The 24,300-nt window shown below is 34.1% G+C and overlaps 1 protein-coding gene across 2 annotated transcripts in view; it reads right to left on the minus strand.

The window, feature by feature from the left end:
* Positions 1-24,300, minus strand: part of DPYD (dihydropyrimidine dehydrogenase) — an 878,551-nt gene that overhangs the window by 569,801 nt on the left and 284,450 nt on the right. For both annotated transcript variants that reach the window (XM_086717643.1, XM_025935274.2), the window contains 2 exons: positions 23,854-23,935; positions 14,670-14,757 (listed from right to left, as the gene is read on the minus strand). In XM_086717643.1, coding sequence (XP_086573769.1) covers positions 14,670-14,757; positions 23,854-23,935 — 170 coding nt within the window. The remainder of the gene's footprint in view (positions 1-14,669; positions 14,758-23,853; positions 23,936-24,300) is intronic.

Below are 24,300 nucleotides of genomic sequence, written 5' to 3' on the forward strand. Positions count from 1 at the left end.
TGCCTGCAATGGGGACTGTTTGGCCCTTGTCCAGTGTATAGCGAGTTTTAACTAGATGTGCTTTGCTCTGCTTGTTAAAAGAAGCCAGATCCAATTTCCACTATACCTGAAGCTTTGTAGCACGCTATGGTCAGTGCACTTGATCAGGGGGTTTGTGCTTGTCTTCTGGGTGAAGGGCCCACTGCTGATCTGGCTCCCAGACACACTTTCTCTCATAAAAGAGCACCTCCAGAGCACAGAAGAGCAGGGTTTGATGTCAAGGGCTCAATCCTCCACTGTGGGTGCTGTGCTGTTCACTGAAGTCCATCTGTGCTAGTGGGAGAGGGATTAAAAAAATGGCATCAGCCCACTCTCTCATCCTTGGAGAGGGGAGTTCGTGCATGCCACTGTCCAGGAAGCCCTCTTAAATGAGGAACAATCTCTCTTGTGTGTTCCAGGCTTCACCTGCCTTCACCCTGTGTCTGGGCTGTCTGCCCATCCCAAGGCACAGTGCTCCTGTGCTTTATCTCAAGCATATAGGTTGAGTTTTAAAACTCCAAATTTTAGGGACCTGGCATGTTTTGGACCCACACTGATCCTCTAGGGGAGGGTCTCACTGCACTGTGGCTGGTGCAGGTTTGTCCTAGAAGAATAGTTGCACAAATGCACAGGGGCTTAAAGTTTATAGTAAAGCTCAGCAAAAAGTCGGTGTCCAGGTTAGGTGCCCTCACTAGGTGTCTCTGTCCCTATGCTAATGAATGGGGCAGCATAATGGCACCCGTTGGTTCTTTTGTCCCCTGAAAGGCAGTGCCACATCTTCCAAATGTACTCCAAGAAGGGGAACTGTCTCTCTCAGTGCAACCCAGGGAATCCTCAGACCATGCTCTCTGCTCCCAGTCCTCTGCCCTCCTTCTCCACAGGAGCACAGCTATGTCTGCCAGGCTCCACACGTGCCATGTGCGGTCTTCTAAAATCTCAGTCTTTGAATTCCACTGCTGGTAAAAACTCACAGTAATCAGCCCCTCTCCTTTTCCCAGTCAATGGTTTCAGGGAAGTATTTTTCTTGTGCAATCCCTTGGTATTGATCGCTCATATTCTCTCTGATAAGGGCTCCCTCCCCCTCTGTAGCACCTGTGATTTTTTTCTCCCCAAAATCAAAACTCCATACCTCTTACCTTCCATGATGTGGCCTCTTTTCTTCCGCTAGGTGTGCAGTTTGTTCTCTAAGTCCTCAGATCAACTTCTTGGGTTATCAGAATGATTTGATAATTATCTCGATGTGTTAAAGGGATGAGGCAAGCATAGGGTCCCTCTACTACTGTGCCATCTTATCTCCCCCCGCTAAGAAAAATATTCTTGAATACACATTATAGATAAGCTATTTGCTAAAATAGTAACTAAGATGAGAGGATGTCAGGTGTTTCAGTGAACACTAAAATGTGGGGACCCAGCTAAATCTAGCTATTTTAAAATGGTAATATAAAATAATCAGTTATGGATTTATCTTTTGCTTCAAAGACAGGTCCTATATGTTCTTAAAGGATTTTATAAACAGGTCCATACTCTCAAGTTATGTCATATTAGACAAAAATTAACTTGATTTATATTGCACATGGATTTCCACTTAAAGGTTTTTCTTGTCTCAAAACTATAAAAAAAATATAAAGCAGTTAATGCTCTTAAATAATTTCTCAGTCTACCGTCTACTTGGCAAATCTGGCCCCCCACTTACGATACAGTTTTATTAGCACACAACAATGCTCATTTATTTACACATAATCTAGTCTATGGATGCTTTGCCCTACAAAAGCAGAGAGGTGAGTAGTTGTAGCACAGACCAGATGGCCCACAAAACCTAAAATATTTACCACCTATTTATTTATCGAAAAATTCTGCCAACTCTTCATTTAATTCTTTTATTTTACTAGTTAGAATCTCAAAAAGGAGATATTTAAGTTCTGTCTCTTAATAGTCCCCTATACAATTTGCTCCTTGCTGAACATCGCCTTCTCTCCATATCCTTTGGCATATACTCCAAGTAAGTCCCTCATAATCTCATAAAAGATAAATCTGATTTCTTTTTACTGAGAGTTTCTCATTTGTTAATCTACACTATTGATTAATTTTCTTAAAATTATTATCTCTATATTACCAGTGCAAGGTTCTCTTTGTAATAGGCAGGATGCAAATAAAAGTATTACAAATCATTATATAACACCTCATACACATTAGAATAGCTATTATGAAAAAAGAAAGAAAACACCACCACCACCACCACCAACGGAAAATCCATGTGTTGACAAGGAGGTAAGGAAATTGAAACCTTTGTACTGTTGGTGGGAATGTAAAATGGTGCAGCCGATATAGAAACAGTATGGTGGTTCCTCAAAAAATTGAAAATTAGAATTAGTATATAAACCACCAATTCCACTTTCAGGTATATACAGAAAACAGACAAACAAACAAACCCCCAAAAAACAAAAAAAACGCAGACTTAAAGAAATATTTGTATGCCTATGTTTATAGCAGCATTATTTACAGTAGCAAACAGTGGGAAGCAACCCAAGTGTCCACTAACAGATGAAAAGATAAAACAAAATGTGGTATATACATACCATAGGAAATTATTCAGCCTTAAAAATAAAGGAAATTCTTACACATACTACCACACATGTGACCCTTGAGGACATTATGTTAAGTGAAATAAGCCAGCATAAGAAAAAAAAATACTGTATGATTCCATTTATATGAGATACTTAGAGTAGACAAATTCGCAGACAGAAAGTAGAATAGTGGTTGCAGGGGCTGAACTTTGGAGAAAAGGGGGACTTGTTTAAGGGTACAGAGTTCCAGTTTTGCAAGATGAAACAGCTCTGTATATGAATAATGGTGATGGTAGGACAAAAATTTGAATGTACTTAACACCAATGAAATATACAGTTAAAAAATGGTTAAGATGGTAAATTTTATGCTTTGTGTATTTACCATGATTTTAAAAAATGAATTTAAAAGGGAAATTTATAAATTTAAAAAAATCATTATTTACCAATGACACCAACTTAGAGGATTGGTTAAGAATATGGGGCGCCTGGGTGGCGCAGTCGGTTAAGCGTCCGACTTCAGCCAGGTCACAATCTCGCGGTCCGTGAGTTCGAGTCCCGCGTCAGGCTCTGGGCTGATGGCTCAGAGCCTGGAGCCTGGTTCCGATTCTGTGTCTCCCTCTCTCTCTGCCCCTCCCCCGTTCATGCTCTGTCTCTCTCTGTCCCAAAAATAAATAAACGTTGAAAAAAAAATTAAAAAAAAAATTCTGAAAAAAGAATATGACTTTGGTTTCAAATGGACTTCAGTTTGAATCCAGGTTGTAATACTGAGAAAATTACTTAACATCTCTTACCACAGTTTATACATATGTGAAATGGAGGTATCAGCAATATCAATCCAAAATTACTTTGTGAGAACTAATTTATTCAAAGAACTTAGCCAATTCTCTAAGAAATTAAGCCACTATATGTATTATTTCATATATACAAAATTCTTATTTTGTATCAAAATAAGATACAAAATCAAAATTTTGTATGCAATTATTTGCATTAAAGTATTTTCTTGTTTTTCTAAATAAATAACAACCTTTTAAATTTATTTTGCAAACTAGTATTCCTAGCACACAGATACACATATGGTAGAATATAACAACATAGTTTAAACTATGATCAGCCGATGATAAGATTAAAAGGATAAGAATAGTAGAAAAGCACCTGAATACAGTATGGTCTTCATAAAAGACAAAAGAAAGGCTATTTTATCCCAGTAAGAAGGAAACAACCACAGAGATGTGAAATAGCAGTCAATTTTAAATGATGCTATTCTAGCACTGATTAATCTATCAGTGAAATGTAGATATTAAGCCTCAACAAACAAAATACTGTGTACATACAAAAGTAAAGAGTAGAAACATAAAATAAGAACTTAAAGATCCAAGGAAGCAATTTTTCAGTTAAATATGTCTTTCTTCCACTAAACTGGATGTATTCACATAATCTTTGACTGATTAACTGAGGTACCAATATCTTCTCCAAATTTAATTTATGAATTAAGAGCTGTATGCACAATTTATCTCCGTAACACAAGCAAAGTGAACATCTGTTAACTTTCTGCTATATAAATTTGTGTATGGGGGGTGGGTGTGAACACAGCCTCTGATGTGTAATATTCTTTCCATCTGCACACCAGGTGGCACTGCATGGTTAATCAGAAGATGATAACACACATCAAGATTTCTTACGTATTTGGAGGTAAGGAAATAAATAAATCGAAATTTTGTTTAAAATATTTTTTCTTAAATGTCCACAGTAAATATAATTAATAATTTACTTTTAAAGGGTTATGTTATTTGAGTTAATAATGTAAATTAATCATCATTACAGTAGTGTTCTTCCCATATATTAATTTCTTATATAACTTAAATAATATTACCAAGAAATACAAGTTTAAGAAATTGAGAAAGAGTAATGTAACCAAACTAGGTTCTATCCCACTGATTTCTATTTATTCATTTAAGTAAATTTGTGTCATACAATAGAGCCTTGGGGAATTTAGAACAACATGAATTCACTAGCTGTCCCTTAAACAATTCAAAGGCAGGGTCCCGAGAAAAACTGATGTGATATAAATTCCAACTGAATTTCTTCTGAAACTGATTTACACTTAAAATACTATGTCTTAATGAAATCTCCTCTTAAAAGCAACTATCTTGCTTTAGAACATACTGCTTTTAAGTATTTCATGTCAAAGAAGGTGTTATTTACACGTCAGTGAAAATAATATTATTCCATATGATCTAATACTGCTTAACCAAAGATGGTATAGCCTAATGTGTATAAATGCAAAATAAGTGATAAATAAGACACAAAAATTAACCTGCACAGTTTCTCCCTCCTATTCTTTGGAAAGATTATTTCTAGAAAGAAATCTGAAGCATATGTAGAAATATACCTAATTTCTTCTAATTTGCATCAACTTCCACTATTTCCATATCATTTCTCATGCCTATCTTATTAATCCCTCATTCCTTGTGTGTAATGGGGGCCCTTATTTTACCAAGTTTTGCATACAGTGATTTGCAAAAGTGTAAGATAAGCGGGTCTGTGCAGTGTGTAGTGTGAATAAAGCTATCTAGTAGTATGTCTCCTAGCTCTAATTAGAAACCACTGATGCATCGTACATACGTATTTAATGTCATGAATTCCAGATTCAATTTCTTGAATTTGGGGGTAGGGGAAAGAGGTTGTATACTGTGATGTTCCTTAATTCTTCTATGGCAATACCCACTACCTCAGTGATTTCTGGTTAATTATCCTAAGTTTATTCTCCAACATAAACATTTACTTCCAGAGGACAACCCAGATCTACAGGATGATTACACCATTTTTCAAAAAACCATCATGATGTCCATAGTGTATGTTCAATAATATCCCCTTCCAAGTGCAATTAATAATTTTTAGTCACAAAAAAAAGGTAACCAGGAGCCATAAGCAGCAGTTGAAAGAAAACATTTGGGTTAGTCCAATAATTTCCCAACCCTTTTTCAGTTACTTTCGATTGTTAATTAAGTTATTGGAACTACTTAAAACAATAGTGTTGGAACAATGAAATTGACAAAACATGGTTTTTTTCTCCTTCTTTAAGTAACTAGTGTAAGTGAAATATATTTTCATTCCATGAAATACATATATAGAAATATAATAATAATTCCTCCATGTCTCCATAAAAAGAAATCTAGAGAAGATAAAGTGTTCAATATTTTAAAATGTAATTTATACTAGTACAAATGTTTAATAAAAAACATGGCATATAGAATATTTTGAAATAAACTTCTTGCTAAATGAATTATTTCCTTTTTTGCTGTAATATGGGAGAAATAGGTTATTTTAATTCATTAAATCAACAATACAATTGATTTTTATGGAGAAACTACAATATTCCAGAAATTCTACCAGCAGAAAAAAAAAAAAGGATTTTCTTATATCACCATCTTCATCATAAAATGCCTATTAAACACCCTCAAGCAAATAACATTACCTTTACCAAAATGCTCAAAGGCAATACCTAATATTTAACACAGCAGTGTTAATACTTCATGTAGGGGCGTCTGGATGGCTCAGTCGGTTAAGTGTCTGACTTTGGCTCAGGTCATGATCTCGAGGTCTACAAGTTTGAGCTATGCATTGGGATCTATGCTGACAGCCCAGAGCCTGGAGCCTGCTTCGGATTCTGTGTCTCCCCAATCTCTCCGACCCTCCCCAGCTTATGCTCTGTCTCTCCCTCTCAAAAATAAATAAACATTTAAAAAACTAAAAAAATTACTTCACATAAAGTATAAATGTAGAATATCATGAACTGTAACATTTAGAATTTAATTCATTGCCTTTGATTAAATAATCAAAACCACAAAATGTCTTTGCATTTTGTAAAAAAAAAAAAAAAAAAAGACAAAGCTATAAGAAGATGCGTGGAAAGATCCACAAATTTAAAAGAAGCTAAATGATAATATAGTTTCAAACTTCTTCTCAAGAAGTTATTACATTGTTTTTCATTTATTCCTTTGTTTCTCTTTTCTTTTTATTCTTCTAATTATTTTACAACAAAAAATGTTATTGATGTTATACTATATTCATGTTACAAAATGTGCTAACCTGTAAAATACAATAATTTAAAAAACTAATCCCTACTCTCATAGGTTTTTAATATAGTGTGTTTGTGTGGGGGGCAAGGGAATAGATACATGCATACAACCAAAAATAATAAAAGGAAAACTATATTTAGTTCCATAAATGACATATAAAACATTTTGCTATGTATGAACACAGAAGAGACATTTATTTCAGCAGGATGAGTATGAATGTCTTATGTAAGAAGTGGCATTTCAGATGAATACTGTAAGTACTGACTTTACCACATGGAGACAGACTAAAACATTTTCTTAGTAAAGGCAAGACTATAAGCCAAGACATAATGATGGAAGAGTTCAGGTTACTTTTGAGGGATGGCTAAGACAGATCTATGAAGTGGTAGCTTTAAGGCTGAAGGGGTAGATTTGGACAGCTGTTGTAGCCTGTTGAAAGTCATACAAAGGAACTTGACTTATTCTGAATGCAGCGACAACAACTAAAAGTAACAGACATTCACACCTTGTTTTTAAGAAGTGTTACCTGAGGTGGAGAGTTCTTCATATTAGAGCACCATATTACTAAGAGAAGCAGAGTGGGGCAACAAGGATTGCCATCACAGGGACCAGGGTTACTCTTACTGACATGATTAGCACTGTCTCCTAATACAATCAAACTATTCAGGAATTAGTGCTAGCTTACTGAACTTGGAATCAGAACAAGGACATTTTAAAGAAAATAAACCTATCTGTATATCTTCATGATAGGGGCTCAAAGAACTCCAGGCCCATTTATTCACGTGTCTTTAAAGAGATACCACCAATATTTTCTCAGATTATTTTTTTTCCTTTCTTTCTATACTTGTAAAATTGACCAGTCCCTATCACCTGCTTCTGCAGATTAAGATGCACTTTCTATAGATATGTTAATATGATCAAAGAATAATTGCCCTACATCTATTTTATCTCTTTCTGGGGGCTTTGCTTGAACTCATTAAATGATGATTTAATGAACTCTCAGCTGGAATTGTATCTCTCTCATTTCTGAATTCTGGGGAGCCATCTCACAATTATACCCAAGTACTTACAAGTGACACTAGATTAGACAATATTACAAATTTTTTAAAAAGTGGATTGTCAAAATATTCGTAACACTTTTTTTTTTTTTTTACTTAAAATTAAGTCAGGTTGGGGCGCCTGGGTGGCTCGGTTGGTTAAGCGTCCGACTTCGGCTCAGGTCATGATCTCATGGTCCGTGAGTTCAAGCCCAGCATCGGGCTCTGTGCTGACAGCTCAGAGCCTGGAGCTGGTTTCAGATTCTGTGTCTCCCTCTCTCTCTGCCCCTCCCCCGTTCATGCTCTGTCTCTCTGTCTCAAAAATAAATAAACGTTAAAAAAAAAAATTTAAAAAATAAATAAATAAATAAAATTAAGTCAGGTTTATTATTTTAAAGTAATCTACTCATAACTGTGCACAATTCCTAAACAACTTCAGTTTTTATCTGTGGACATAAGAGGGTGGTCTAAAAACCTTATTCCACTTTCTGCTAAATAAATAGAAAGTATACATAATTATGTACAATTTAGAAACTCCTGATTAAGAAGCTAATTAAGAATAGCTTTTACAAAGAAGAACTCTGGCTCTAAGAAGGCACAAGAGATTTAACTAAAGGCCACATTGTATTAAATTTGTTAACAAATTTAATACCACAATTTCTCAATAGACTTTCTTAATTGTAATTATCTTTTCTTCAGCTGTTAAAATATTTGAGAATCATATTTAAAAAAATATTTTCTTATGGTAACTGGGAAAAAAAAGTCAATGGGTGATAATAGTGAGAAAAGTACAGTGAGGCTAAGTGCATGAAATAATTCTTCCAGAGTATAAGGTCACATGTTCAAGATCCTTAAATTGGACAATTCAATGTAGGCAGGTGTCATCAGATAACTTGTTGGCTTTCAGCCACTGTGTCTCTTAACAGTTTTGAAAAATGGATGTTTGCATTTGTTACATTTTTCCTACCTTCTCTATAAAATCCACTTTCCACTGTTCAGTTGTACTTACTAGTTTTCTTTAATCTTTTTTAATCTTTATTTTCTTATCCATAAAATAAAGTTAATAATAACTACCTCAAGGGGCATTTTAAAAGTTATGGTATAGACTCTATTAAAAATTGAAGGGGAAAAAAAAGAATTGAACATGGAATATTTTAGCTATTACTGCTACTACCAATATCAGTACCATCAATATCACTAATCCTACTTATTTCATTTATGGTATAATGCCAATTTTAATCTAATATCCCCTAGGTTTGGTCAATGCTATAATACCCACTAAATTGCCAACGTGTTTCAATATCCTATCAGTTTATTTTGGCAAATAATTAAAACAGTTGCACTAAAAATCCATAGAGTTGTTAGAGTTCGTACTTTGCACCAGGCACTTTTCTAGGCACTGCAGCAAGGCAGACAGAATATACAGACTGCAAGAATTTGACTCCCGGTAGCTGAAACAAACATGCACCTAATCAGTTATAATACAGGAAGTAAGTGCTAGAGTAAAGTACAAAGTCTAGTCTGTACATCCGGAAAGGGAACAAGAACCCAATGGTGTGGGATTGGGGTAAGGAAGCAGCTTCATTTATCCAGACTAAAGAGTGAAGGTAGGAAGTGGATCGTTAGAAAACTACTACATGAAGTGGAAAAAAAGACATGTAGGTTAACGACTTAAATATGAAAATAATGACAGTTGTAGGTCCAGCCAATACCATATATTCTCCAAATACTGAGGAGAAAAAAAAAAAAAAAATTAGATGAGGTAAAACCGAAACAGTTCAAAATGGCCGAAACACACAATTTAAGAAATAAAGTGACTGGAGACGTAAACTGTTGACCAAATCATAAAGAGCCTTGAAAGTCTTATTTTAAGGAGTTTTTCCTCTATCCTGAAGGATATAGGGAGCTATGGCAAAGGAGAGAGTGTTTAATGAGGAAACTGCATCATGAGATCTAATTTTAGAAAGATCACTACTTCTGTTGTAGAGATAATGATGCCCGGGGAAACTGGTTTGAAGGCTACAGCAGTGGTCCAGTATAGTTAATGGCGGGGAATGGTATGGCAAGAAATGAATTCAAGAGAAATCTTTGAGGTAGACACAAATTAAGCATCTGGTGGTGAGACAGTGACTATTTATCTCTATAATATCTTCCTGCAGTTCCTGCTCCCTTTGTGTCTATTATGACTGCAATAATGGATTTTACTGCTATTTCCTCTGCAATCCCTTCTCTCTCCAAAGTATTTAAAACAAAAATTGAGGAAAAAAGAAAACTCTCATCAGAAGAATATACAAAGTTTACCCATTTATTTGAGGGTGCCTTATTGGATGTTCTTTCCCTTACATGTTTGTTTAATCTTTTTTTTACCACTGCTATGTTTTGTGAGACTACCACAGGAAAATTACTGCAAAAGGGAAAGCAAATGGGCTCTTCTGAAGCAAAGGATAAAGGTTCAACTCTTCAGTCTTCTAAAACAGTTGTTTTTAAACCTGACTCTAGAATATAATCAGCCAAAGAACTTAAAAACAACAATAATAAAAAATTATGCTCATGTCCAGCCCACTCTGACCACATCTCACTCCTCAAATTATATGATACTATTGTTTTTTAATCTCATAACTTTCCTGATTGAAATTAAAATCAAGCTAAAAGCAGAATATGATTTTGTTTTTATTTATGTACTTTTTTAATATTTATTTTTGAGAGAGATAGCAAGAGCACGAGTGGGTAAGGGACAGAGAAACAGAGACGGAGAGACAGAATCTGAAGCAGGCTGCAGGCTCTGAGCTTTCAGCACAGAGCCCCACACAGGGCTGGAACTCACGAACTGCCAGATCATGACCTGAGCCGAAGTTGGACACTCAACTGACTAAGCCACCCAGGCACCCCTCTTTGCGTTTTTAATTCCTTAGCACAGTGCCTAGAACATTGCAGTCATTAAATATTTATTTAATTCACTCATCAGTTATTTATTGATAGGTGCTGGTCATGCTATAGGAATAGTATTTCAGGGTCTTTACAACATACAACAGTGGATTTCAAATAATGACTATTAAGCCACATTTTAAAAATACAGAATCTGAAGCAGGCTCCAGCTCTGAACTGTCAGCACAGAGCCCGACATGCAGGGCTTGAACTCACGAACCATGAGACCATGACCTGAGCTGAAGTTGGACACTTAACCAACCGAGCCACCCAGATGCCCCCAAAATACATTTTTTTAATAATATGCAGGGTGCATGTGCAAGTATGCAAACCAAAAACAAATACACACAAAACTGAAAATATTTTTCACAAAATAACATTTACCCTAACCATGAGCAACACACTTTGATATTTTCTATTCTTTTGTGTTCAATTTTGTAAAATAAAAAAAAAATGATGGCTGTAATCCATTATATTGATTTTAATACCAACCAAAGAGAATCACCAATACTTTGAAAAACACTTGCATAGTGGATGTTCTAACTCTTTCTGAACATTGATAGTAACACACTCTGCAAGTGCTTTTATTTAAAAAAAAAAAATAGCAAAATTTTAGAGTCTTTTAAAAAAATTCCAATTGTCCCAAAATAATTCAATACAGTTGGATAAAGGCACAGAGCTTTAAATCACTTATCTTTATTTCACTTAGAAGAAACTAAATCTGCCATGGGTAAAAAGATATGTGTCACAATAATGTACATTCACTGTGATGTTTTCTTTAATGGACTCTGTTAACATTAGTTAGGGAAAAACCTAAAAGTGAGCAACTTTTCAACAGCAATATCATACGTATTGTTAAAAATCAGGAAACATGAGAATATACTTTTGTTAATGCATTGGATTTACTAAGCTGTCCTGATGAGTCATATTTAATACAAAGTAAGACTTTTTTTTTTCTTTTAGACAAACTAATATAGAATGGATAGTATTTATAAATATAGAAGATCTATAAATAGTATTCCCAACTACAGAAAGAGAATATACTCCATTTTCATTAATGACCTATGTAACCAATATGTAAGCAGTAAGTTCAAAGAGTGAATGCTTTGCTATTCACTGCTTTACTAATCTCTCTCAGTAAGGTATCCATGTGTCAAATACCAATGATGATGCACACCTATGGCTGAGAGACCATTATTTCTTTTCCCTCCATATATTTATCACCCCCCTTGTCTGTAGTAATAGAAACTTAATGGGGGCTTATGTCCGCCCAGCTAGAGGCTATATTTCCCAGCGTCCTCTGCTGTTAAGTCTGTTAAAAATTTTTTTTCATGTTTTTTTTTAATTTTTGAGAGAGACACAGTGCATGAGTGGGGGAGGAGCAGAGAGAGAGAGGGAGACACAGAATCCAAAGCAGGCTCCAGGCTCTGAGCTGTCAGCACAGAGCCCAATGCAGGGCTCGAACCCATGAACCGTGAAATCATGACCTGAGCCAAAGTTGGACGCTTAACTGACTGAGCCACCCAGGCGCCCCTGCTGTTAAGTATGTTTATGTGACCAGGTTGTGGACAACGAAGTAAAAACAAAAGTGCTATGTGCAATTGCTGGGTCATAAACTTCAAAGGAAAGGAGTTCCCTTCCTTACTTTCCATTTTTGTTAGCAGGAATGTGGGCAGAGTGTATACCAACTGATGAAAGATGGAAGTCAAGTGTTGAGGATGGTTCACACTGTTAGATGAGGGAGGATAAACATGTACCTAGTTTAAGTCTCATTTTCCCTTCTTAAAGTGGCCAAACCTATATTCTAAATAATATAGGAGTCCTATTCCAAAATTGACTTCTCCAAACTGAGTGGGAAAAGGTAAAGTAAGTGAATGAAGTTTAATTACAATATAGAAGCATGGTTAATGAACAAAAGCATGTAAGGATGTGAGGCTGTCCAAGTAACAGGCAGTTATATGGTAATAGAAAGGTCATAAATTCCCAACTTGGCAATCAAAAGTGTCAAATAAACAACTCCTGGAGGTAACGCTACTTGTCTTCTATAGACAGAAGCTTTTTTTTTTTTTTTTGACAAGATGAAACTTCCTTGTATATATTTCGTATAAAATACTGAAATAGAACATAACTGCATTCTACACATCACTACACCAAAATGTCAAAAGATTCACTTCCCAGCATGAAAATGCACAGCAACATAAATATGAAAGGACTCCACATTTTAAATGCAGTATTCACACCTCGGTGCGGAGTGAAATGGAGTATTGTGAACGGATGTGGCATTATCAAATAACATATGTAAGGGGATTTAATGGAATGAAACTTAAAAAAACTAAAACACATTGTTGATTCTAACAGATGGAAGATACTGCTCTGGCTAAACTACTCAGAGTGATAAACCATTTAATTATTCCAAAGTTTTGTTATAATTTGCTTATTATGCAATTAATTTGGAGATATTTCAATGTATTATTATTTATTTGGCCCATCTCTCCAATACAGATTCTTTGTAGACAACATTCGTAGAGATACACAAAAATGCAATAGCATATACTACTCCATTAATGGGAAACCCATCTTTTATGCACACCTGCTGTAGGAAGCTGCAATGGTGAATTTCAAATAACTATTTGAAAACATCACCAATATTTCATACCTTTTGCCTTACTAAATTTTCCATTTATTATTCACCAAGCATTTTTGAACCTGTACTTGTTGAAAGTAACAACTTGCTGATCCAAATTGTTGGTATTAGAGTGTACTTCATAAACGCTTGACTTATTTATTTATGTTATTTCTTGTATGTTAATTTAACATACAAATGTAATGTTGAGAGTAAAACCAAAGTTGGTTTAGTGCCTCTCAAAAGGAAACCTATGAAAATATCACACATCTTCTCCTTCCTGTTCTTGATCCACACAGTGATTATTGTACTTATGAAGATAATATAGAGAAATAGCGATGACAGTTGAACTCAAGTTTCTGAAAGGAAGGAGGTTCAAGACACTTAGAAGCTAGAAATGATGGCAAAAATTTATTTTCCTCTCCATAGGTTTTCATCTAAATAAAGGAAGTGACAGAGATGGTCTTAGATTTGGTGGCAATTACCTAGTAAGAGAATACATGGCATCCTGATAAGAAAAATGTAGTAGGCTAAGAAGCATTCCTGATAATTTCACTCCAGAAACACTATGAATAAGGACAGCTCCAAAACAAAAGTAATCCAATGTGTGATCACTTAAAGGGGAGGAAAAGTTTTCATCTCATATAGATTTATTTCTTAGCTATTCACATTTAAGGACTGGGAACTGCAGGAAAGACAAACTGAAAGACAGGAATATGGAGTTACTCAGTTTGTATGCTGTAACTGTCCCCAGTATAATCATATGAGAGAATGAACACAGTTTATGAGACAAAGATTAAGTTAAATCAACTCTTTGTTCTCTCTGGTCTCTCAGTAAAATAATAAGTGGATGGAAAAAAATGTTAGAAAACAATCTCCATGGAATATGTAGACAAAATATACAACCATGATACACATGAAATACCTTAGCAGGTATGTGACTTCCAGATGTATCATTAAACATGTTTAAACTTTCAGCTAAATATGAAAATTCTTTAGGAAATTTTCAAAAAAAAAAATGAATAGAACAAACAAAACCTGAGCCAATTCTGTCCTTTATTATCTATTTAGCCAATTTATTTTATCTTAAGAAAGCCACAGCATCTAGACACCTTTTAGCCCAAATTCTGAGCTTCCATGGCATGACTGAAAGATATTTTGTGTCTTAGAGATGTTCACTGATGATGATGACATAGGGAGAGAAACAGGAAATTTAAAAATGGTCTTGCCAAAGTCTATCCATAATAAAGGTGAGACAACACAGTTAGTTATAAATAGAAAACTTTCTTCAGCCACTCATTCCTGTCTGCTCTCTGAACAGATATAACTTCTATCATGGAAATGTCTGCAGGCAGTTATTCTGAACATTGTCAGAATTTTTTTTTAAATTACAAAGAAAAATATTTAAAAGCAAACTACTCACCTATTCCAATGAAAGCAGCTTTGTACCCTTCTTCTTTCAAAGTACTAAGAGTCATTTCATCCACTGACAGGCTTTTGCCACAAATTATCTATAAGAAACAATATTTCAGTAATGATGTTTTGGCATTTGATTAATTAAAACCTTAACTTTAACATCAAAAGGAACATAAAATCGATATATAAAATTTCATATACATGTAGACATATTTTTGTCTTTTAGTATATAGGCTTACATGTACAAAACAGTATATAAATAGAACACTAACATGTGTTACTTAAAAGGACTAAATGCAAAAGTCTTTCAATGAAGTAGCAGAAGAAACACTAGTGTATTTAAAATCACATCAGTAAACTTTCATAGCTTGATTAATACATTCAAGGCACTATGTGAGGCACTTTAAAGAATAAAATGATAAATGAACACAGTTCCTGCCTCAATGTATAATCAGGATCTGTGCAGAAGATATACATAAATAAATGTAACATAAAACAGAGTGTGATTAGCACATGTTTACAGGAATTTGGAGGATAGAGAGATTCACTCTGGCTAAGTTAGCAGGATGAGAATACAGGTAACAGAATTTTCATAGAGCTTTTTAAAATAATAGATAGAATTTTGATAGGGGACATGGTCCAGGGAAGGTGAATAAATCTGGGAGGCAGAGGGTAGTCATCCCTATTAAAAGTCACAATAACCTGTTCAGTACCCAGTCATGAGCCAATTTTCAGATCCGGAACCTACTGACTGCAGAAGGTGGCCAAGTCCCTAGGAAGAAGGACCTGTAACATCCTGCCAAATTAATACTATAATGATTCCCTTAGTCCTTCTCTAAAGGGAGCTATGGCCATTTATGTAAGTACTGTACACTGGGGAAAGGGGAATAATCACACATTTCAAGGACACTGGACACAGATCCTTCACTGACCTTGATAGCTAGGGATACAAGAGTATGGACTACAGGGACAAGGTAAAAGATGGAGCCTGGTTGAATTCTGGCTCACAGACCACTGAGATCACAGCCCCAGGTAGTGATTATTCCCCTAGTCTTCAGCTGCATAAGCAAAACTGCTATACTTGTTAGTTGAAGTTATCCCCACATTGGGTCACTGGTCTGTGAAGTAAGAGCTACAATAATTGGGAAGGACAGAGAACTTCTGAAACCCCAGTCGAGAGTAAATCAAACACACTACCATATACTGGTGGTGGGTAGGATGGGGAGAGATTGTGGTGATCCATGTTATATTTCTGTGTAATTCACCAGTCTGGTCTCAGCAGAGGCTAGATGATTCCTAGAGAATAATTGTAAACTACTGGAGGCTCAACCAAAGAGTACCCCTGAATACAGTTTCTGTGATAGGCATGGTATTATTGCTAAAGCAGACTAACAAGGCCACAGGTACCCTGCATGTGGTATACTTTTCCATCCTGCTGCTGAGAAAAAGGAATCAGAAACAATTCACATTCACAGAGGAAAGATAAGAATATTCATTTACAGTTTTGCCTCCGGAACATGTCGACTCTCTACTGTAATAATATATGTAATCTGAAACTATCTGGTCACCCCACAGAACATCACAGTGATCCACTACATTAAGAACACCATGCAGATTGGACAGCATGAGTAACAGGTGGCTAGTATGCTGGAGACTTTGTTAAGACACATGCCCTGCAGAGGGCCAACAATGAACCCTAAGAAGATCAAGGACTAGCCACTTCAGTGAAGTTTAGAGGTCTTGTCAGGTATGTGGCAGTATATCCTCCCTAAAATAAAATATTTTGCTGCAATTTTGCTTTCATTTACCACCATAGAGATGGAAGCACCATTCCTGGTAGGCTTCTTTGGGTTCTGAAGATAGCATGTTCCTAAAAACAAAAGCCTCTAAACTGAGTCGTGGAGGGAGAACAAATTTTATGTATGAAACAGTACTTGAAAATAACCTGCACAGAATACTTAACTAAGTGCAAGGCTCTCTTCTAAACACTGCATATATGGGCTCATTTAATCCTCACAAGAACCCCTATGAAGTGATACCAGTATCCTCATTTTAGATGATGAAACCAAGGAATAAGAGGGCTTAGACAACCTTCATCAAAGTTACATCTATAGTCCAACTGCAGAGCCAGCAGGAGTACCAGTTATGCCCTGATGATTCTGAAGTAAAAGGAGAATGACGGGTAGAACTGGCACCATCTTCAAAGGCACAGAACAACACATCACATGTGAAGACCTACTGAAATGTAGTGTTTCTGGAATACAAAGGGTAAAGCATAAAAAAGAAAGAGAAAGTAGGGGGAGAAGATGTCTGAGATTGTATCATAAAGGATCATTTTTGTTTTCCTAAAATACTAATTCTATTTTTATATTGGGAGACGGAATAACTGAAAGTTTCTAAGCTGAGGACAGCAAAAGTGAGATTAAAAACGAACATTCAGAACTCTGGAAGATATCAAATACCACAGAAAGAATTAAAACATCAAGTAAATATATAATATTAAAGATGCTTATAGTATCTAATAGTGTTAACTGGCATTAGAATTAGTAGCATTAGATACTACTCAATGTATCCAAAGTGAGATTTCCAAATTTCAATTTATGCTAATTTTTAAAGAATAGATTTTTTTATTTTATTAAACTATTTCTGATCATAAAGAAAGTTCTACTGTTTATTTTATGAAATACATAACCTTAATACCGGTATATAATAAAGGCTAGACATAAAAGAAATCTATAGGTCCAAACATTCTAAATTGAGTTTTAGCAAATAGAATGAGAATGCAGTTTCCAAAGTTGAGCAGTGGAATGCCCTGCCAATGGGTTAATTAGTGGAAGTGATCCTCAGAATACCTGACTTTAAGTTTAGTTTATCCACTGGCTCAGCAAAAAGATTCAAGAAATACCCCCATCCCTCCTGAGGTGGTGCGTGTATGGGCACAGCAATTTAGTTTAGTAGTGTTACTACATGCTTTATCAAATGATAATAAAGACATCCCAATCCTTCCACTCTAGTAGAGTGAACATGTCTGAGTTTATAATGTACAGGAAAGATGTAAAGACATTTCATATTTCTACAGTCTGTTTCCAGCTTAGCAGGCAATGTATGCAACTGGGGAAGAAAAAAAAAATGAATTATACGTTTGTGTATTGAAAACTGGAAAGACAAGTAGCTTGATTCTTGGTATTAATACACTAGAACTGGGACCAGGAAGACTTTACTATACTGTGGACAGACATTGTGAGAAAGATGGATAATAGCCATCATTAGGAAGTAGCTCCATGATGGAAATGAGACAAAGCAATAATGGCAACATTGAGTGGAGTGTCAGGCACCAGGACTCTTTTCTGTCTGTGCTGGGAACTCCAGTCAAATTTTCCTTTTCTAAAAGCCTTAGACTCCCAAACATTTGTTATCCAATCAATAATTAACTCTGTAAGAAAGAACAAGGAGAAGGACTCTGACAAAAAAAAGGTTAAAATTTTGTTTATGTTATGCATTGGGAAATTGGGCTCAGAGATATAACACATAACTAAAACTAGTTATTATGAGACAACTACAAACATCAAAAACATTCCTATGGCTGATAAACTATGAAATCCTAACATTATTTGTTAAATAGATATGATGCTAGAACAAAAATCACATGGTGAGCATTTTGCTTGTGTTTTTGTTCCTTTAGTCCTCTGAACTTTTGTATATGTAATATTTTTTCATCTTGATTTTCTTAATATGAATTATAACACATATTGTACCTTCCTCTAGTGGCTTTAGTAATTTAGGACTAAGTACTCAAGCTTCTTAGTTAAAATCAGAAGAAAATTTACTCCACTACAAGCTCAGCATAAGAATTATTACTATTCCAATATATGGGCTAAATATAAGCCATGAGCCAAAGTTCCATCTAATATCCCCTTTGGGACGTCATGAAACTTTCTTTACATCTATAATATATCTTCATATATAATAATATTTGTAATGTAAATAGGTTAACAACTTTTTTTCTGGAGTGGAACTCTTTCTTCAAATGAAATATATGATACCCATTATTAAAAAATACAGATTACAACAAACACGCTCTTCACATTTCTGATAGAATATTTGGCTAAATAGATAAAATATTTCCAGAATCCCTAAGACAGGAGATCAGATGAAGGAATTTAAAAATAATATTTAGCTTTCTTCAGACACAAAAACTATTTTGTCAGCTATTAATAAATATATTTCTCTCCTCCAGTAGTGTTACGATATGTTTTTATATTAGTTTTCCAATAACATTCTATAATAATGGAAATGCTTCAAATAAGTATAATAAAAAAGAAGATGATGTAGAGAGGTTATCAAAAATGAGATCTTAGGTATTTTTACTCAAATTATGAAGCAGAAGACATGCTTAATAATTACAAGTTAAGTTTAATCAATAAAGAATTCTATCAAAATATTTTGAGAAATAGCATATAAAGATATTTAGAAAAATATAAGATTTCATGCAGATTTACATTTTTGCTTTTAAAAATGAAGTCATTAGAAATATTATGAAGACTGAAACAAAAATATTTTTTTTTTTTAATTTTTTTTTTCAACGTTTATTTATTTTTGGGACAGACAGAGACAGAGCATGAACGGGGGAGGGGCAGAGAGAGAGGGAGACACAGAATCGGAAACAGGCTCCAGGCTCTGAGCCATCAGCCCAGAGCCTGACGCAGGGCTCGAACTCCCGGACCGCGAGATCGTGACCTGGCTGAAGTCGGACGCTTAACCGACTGCGCCACCCAGGCGCCCCTGAAGCAAAAATATTTATATCCACCTAATCTCAATTGCAAAACAAAGAATATTTAAAAAGTTAGTGACATTGACACAAATATCATGAGACTTTGTTAAAGTCTCCCAAGGGTTAAAAATAATCTGCTGTGGTCTAAGTAAATTTCTTATTATAAAATAAAGAGATTTTTTTAATTAACTTGTTTTATTTATTTTTTTAAATTTACATCCAAATTAGTTAGCATATAGTGCAACAATGATTTCAGGAGTAGATTCCTTAGTGCCCCTTACCCATTTAGCCCATCCCCACCCCCACAACTAAAAACAGAGGAACAGGGAAGGGAAATAAAATAAAGAGATTTTATAAAAATATAACAGCTAAAAGGCTACTTCTTCTTTTAAAAAAATTTTTTTAAATGTGTATTTATTTTTGAGACAGGGAGAGAGAGACACAAGCAGGAGCAGCGGAGGGGCAGAGAGAAGGAGACACAAAATCCAAAGCAAGCTCCAAGCTCTGAGCTGTTAGCATAAAGCCTGATGCAGGGCTCGAACTCATGAACTGTGAGATCATGACCTGAGCCGAAGTTGGACACTTAACCAACTGACCCACCTGGGCACGCCTAAAAGGCTACTTCTTCTAAGGAATGAATAATTTTATTATAATAGAAGGATCCTTTGATGTGAAATCAACTGAATATATTTAAGAAATTAAAAACTAATATATTCTGCTTACAAGTAAAGTGAAAAACAAAACCTTGAATTCTATCACAAGAATACATGAGCAAATAAAAATATTATCCTAAACAATTCTATGAAAAGGAAAAAACAATCAAAACTATAACTACTGAAGAAAAATAACACTAATAATACTAATGTAAACATACAGATTCTGACAAGAGTTTATTCAAAGAGAAATTAATAATTTAAAATGGTTTCAGTATTAATCCTAGAAAAAAGAAAAGTATACAACTCAAGACATTAAAAAAGAATAATAAGTATAAGAATAGCATGAGGAAAGAATAAAGTCAGCAATTAGATAATAAGAAAATATAAAACTAAGAGGTGGTTCCTGTAAAGAATACATTAACTGGAAAACCACTACCCACTTTTATCAATAAAAAAGTTAAGAAAATACAATGTATAATCCCAGGTACAGATGAGATATTTTTTATTGTATAGGGGATAACATGTTTAAATGTATGGTAATTAATTCAAAAGTCTCAATGAAATAAATTTTTCTAGGAAAATATATATTGGCCAAATTGACAGAGAATTAAATAGGTGAAAAGACTGATAACTATTAAAAAAAAAAAAAAAAAGCCAAAGTTCTATCTCTCATAAAAAGGCTTGAGGTCAGAATGGTAAAATTTTCAAATTCAGTAAAATACTTGTCTCAAGACAATACTCTCAGCAACAAGAAAATAATGAAATGCTAGGAAATTTATTTTTATAAGCCTAACATAACTCTATTACCAAAAACTCACAAAGATAACAAACACAAATAAGTAAAGCAAAACATAAACAGGCTTTCAGTAGATTTGAAACTCTGCAAGGACAGCAACGGTATTTGACTATTCCCTGCTCTATTTCCAGTTTTAGTGTTGATTACATAAATAAATGCAGGAAAAAGGAAAAAGACTAACAGAGCAAATGTAGACGTACACATATAATAAAACAATGCAAAACTGGATATCATCCAGATTTATAAAGGTTTATATAATTCAATGTTAACTGAGCATAAGTTTTTTAAAAGGGCATTTTGAAAACTTAACACACCCTCCCCATTAAAATAAAAAAATAACATTTTAATATTCTAAATCTAGAAAAATGTGCTCAATATGATTAAAAATGTTATATCAAAGATAAAAAACAATGCCATGTATTATCACTCTTTTATAACATACTAGAGATTCCAGCCAATGAAACAGTGGAAGAAAAATATATAATGTATAAATAGAGAGCAGACAAAAAGTCTCTTTATTTTCTTGTGACAATGTCTGGCTGCAAAATTTTTTAAATTGAAATTTTTTCAATTTAAAATTAAGAAGAACCAATCTATCAAGCTATTAGATATAAAATAAATTAAAATTATTCAACAGGAAATTGAACTAAGAATGTAGTTGGGAGTAAAGATGAATTAAACTTAGTTTTGGGTATGATGAGTATGCTATTTGGATGATAGATGTATTCATTAAACTACTAAGAATATAGGTGTGGAGTTTGAAAGGATGGTTCTAGACTAGTATTTATCATACTACTTGGCAAAAGTAAATTCTCAATAATTATTTGTTGAATAAATGAAACAAATCTATTAGAAAGAAAAAAAAAGAAAAACTGAATAATAACCAAGATAATGCTAGATCATGAAAGCTAAAAATACATACATACATACACATCATACACACAGACACACACACGTACATGAGTGCTGCATAGGAGTTCAAACAGTATGAACTCGAGCAAACTTCATTTCATTGACAGGAAATTATTGTTGACTTTAAAATATAAAATGTTAGTTGAGAAGTACAAACAGAAGGCAGGTTAATAAGAATCTGGCGAGGAGAAAAAAGAGGTAACAAGTGTAGAGCACTTTTTTAAAAATGTATCCTCTTATGGCTAAAGTTGACAAGCTAGAAAAGTTGCAAGCATCCTATCAGTGGATATAAGTCCTGAAAGCTGAAAAAGAATCTCATTGCTGTGTCTCCTCAGAATTATACATACAATTTACTGTTTACAAAGAAAGTTTGAATATTTGAAATGTCTCATTTTAAAACAACCTGAGAGGTGGGCAAAACAGTATTAACTTCTTGTTTCATTTAGGCTTTAATTTTTTATTGATAATATAATAAAGTCACAGAGTTTAAAATTCGAACCTACAAAATGGTAAAAAATACTTCCCATACCTTTCCAAAGCAACCTTACACTATCAGAATCTTCTATTTTTCCAGAGATATCCTCTGTATAGATGGCCTGATAAGTTTGTATCTTACACAAATGGTAGTACACACTTTTACCTTTCAACAGATATTGACCAAATCTAAGGATGTTAATTGACTTTGTCAAAGTTATCTGACTATAAAAGTAGAAAGTTGCAGGACTACTGCTAAAATATATATTTTTCTGGCACTCAGTACATTCACTGCTACTATGTCCTTGATGGGTTTCCTAATGAGAGTAATGGGTATGCTCTAATTTATGCAATATATCTGGTACTGCAAACACTGAATGGAATTTTGCAATTACTTATAAGATAAATTTAGAAGTGCTTTAAATTAATTTCTGATTCATCTTCAATTGCTACTAACACCTAATATATTAGTTTACACCTGATCCATTAGTTTGAAGTCCCAATAAATAATATTTTACTTATTTAATGAGATTTAGCTAAGAGTCTGTATTCAGAATGAAAGACATTTAAAGAACTATTCAGAATACATTTTTAAAAAACAAATAATCATCTTTAAATGATCTATTTTGAACAACACTAGTTTTGAACGCTGAGTTTTCATAAAGTTGTGCACATCTGTTATGTGTACTTGCTATAAGATTTCTTGTTCAGTGATTATGTATAAATGCTTTCTGCCAAATAAAGTGTAAAAGCACAAAATATTGTTTTGAGGATTTCCCCTTTTGATTAATTTTTATTTCTAAATGCAAGAGCTACAAATAGTTTCTTAATCATTTTTCAAAATATCTTTTGCATGCACTTACAGAATGTTTTACGTAAATCTCAATACTTTATTAATATATTGTGTACATCTATTATGTAAAATTAATAGTTTGAAACAAAAAATATCAATATGTTCCAGTGAAGAGCCAGAGTATAATACTCCTAATTAATAGAAAAGAATAGGAATATCTAAAGCCAAATTCTGAAAGTACAAATATGTTAACTTTTGACCATCTTTAAAAGAACAAGGTTTATCTCACAAAACAATGAAAAATACAAAGCTGTTGCTTTCTACACCGCTGATTTGCTGCTTATGATAAGAGAGGATTATCACATTAACACTACTGACACGATGCATATAATAAATAAAATAAACCTCTGCAAGATTATGTTCCAAATTGTGAAATACAAATGTTTCAGAGTGCACACAACTTGCATGAAAAAAATGTGATTAAAGAAACCAAATCCTTCTATTAGCTGCAGTGAACCCCTAAAGCAATTTAGGAATTTGTTTCTTACAGACAATTAATCACATGCAGGCGTGCCAGATGAGAACTATTGATTGCCCTTTTCCAGGCTAGTGGCATTCAGACAGTAGACAGACAAATGCCCTAAGCAAGGAGAAGCATCTTTCTGCTTCTGCCTGGTGTAGCTTTTAATTGTTCTTTCCTAAAATGTGTGACATTTTGCTGTTAATCTTTAGTGTAGAGCTTACTCCTTACTCTTTGAGCAATACACATGTGTTATGTTTTTCATTTACCTTTACACCAAGGTCCTTCATAAGCTCAATCTCAAAATGCACTGCATCATATGGTAGCCGGAACTGAGGGATTTCAGAAGTACTGGAAAAAAAAAAAAAAAGCAGCAGCATTTGTGGAAAAATTATTAATCTTTAAAAAATGCAACATGTCTATATTGATCAGTATTAAAGGAATAAGCACCTTTTCTAAGAGTATTTTCATATTATATGGGTGTGAGAACATCCAACTTTTACATGTATGATACAATATTAAATGGATAGCAGTAGAAATAGTTGCAAGTGGTGTGAAAATAAATATACACATTGGAAAACAAATAGATAATTGGTTAAAAGCAATTCCAACACTTTTAAGTTTGTTAGAGTACTTAGCTGAATTATCTAACAATCCAATGAATTCCTAAGGAAAAAAAAAATCTTAAGGGGAACCTGGGTGGCTCAGTCAGTTAA

This window comes from Puma concolor, chromosome C1, assembly GCF_028749965.1.
Source record: "Puma concolor isolate L17-30 chromosome C1, mPumCon1.1.hap2, whole genome shotgun sequence".
In the NCBI taxonomy this organism is placed as follows: domain Eukaryota; kingdom Metazoa; phylum Chordata; class Mammalia; order Carnivora; family Felidae; genus Puma; species Puma concolor.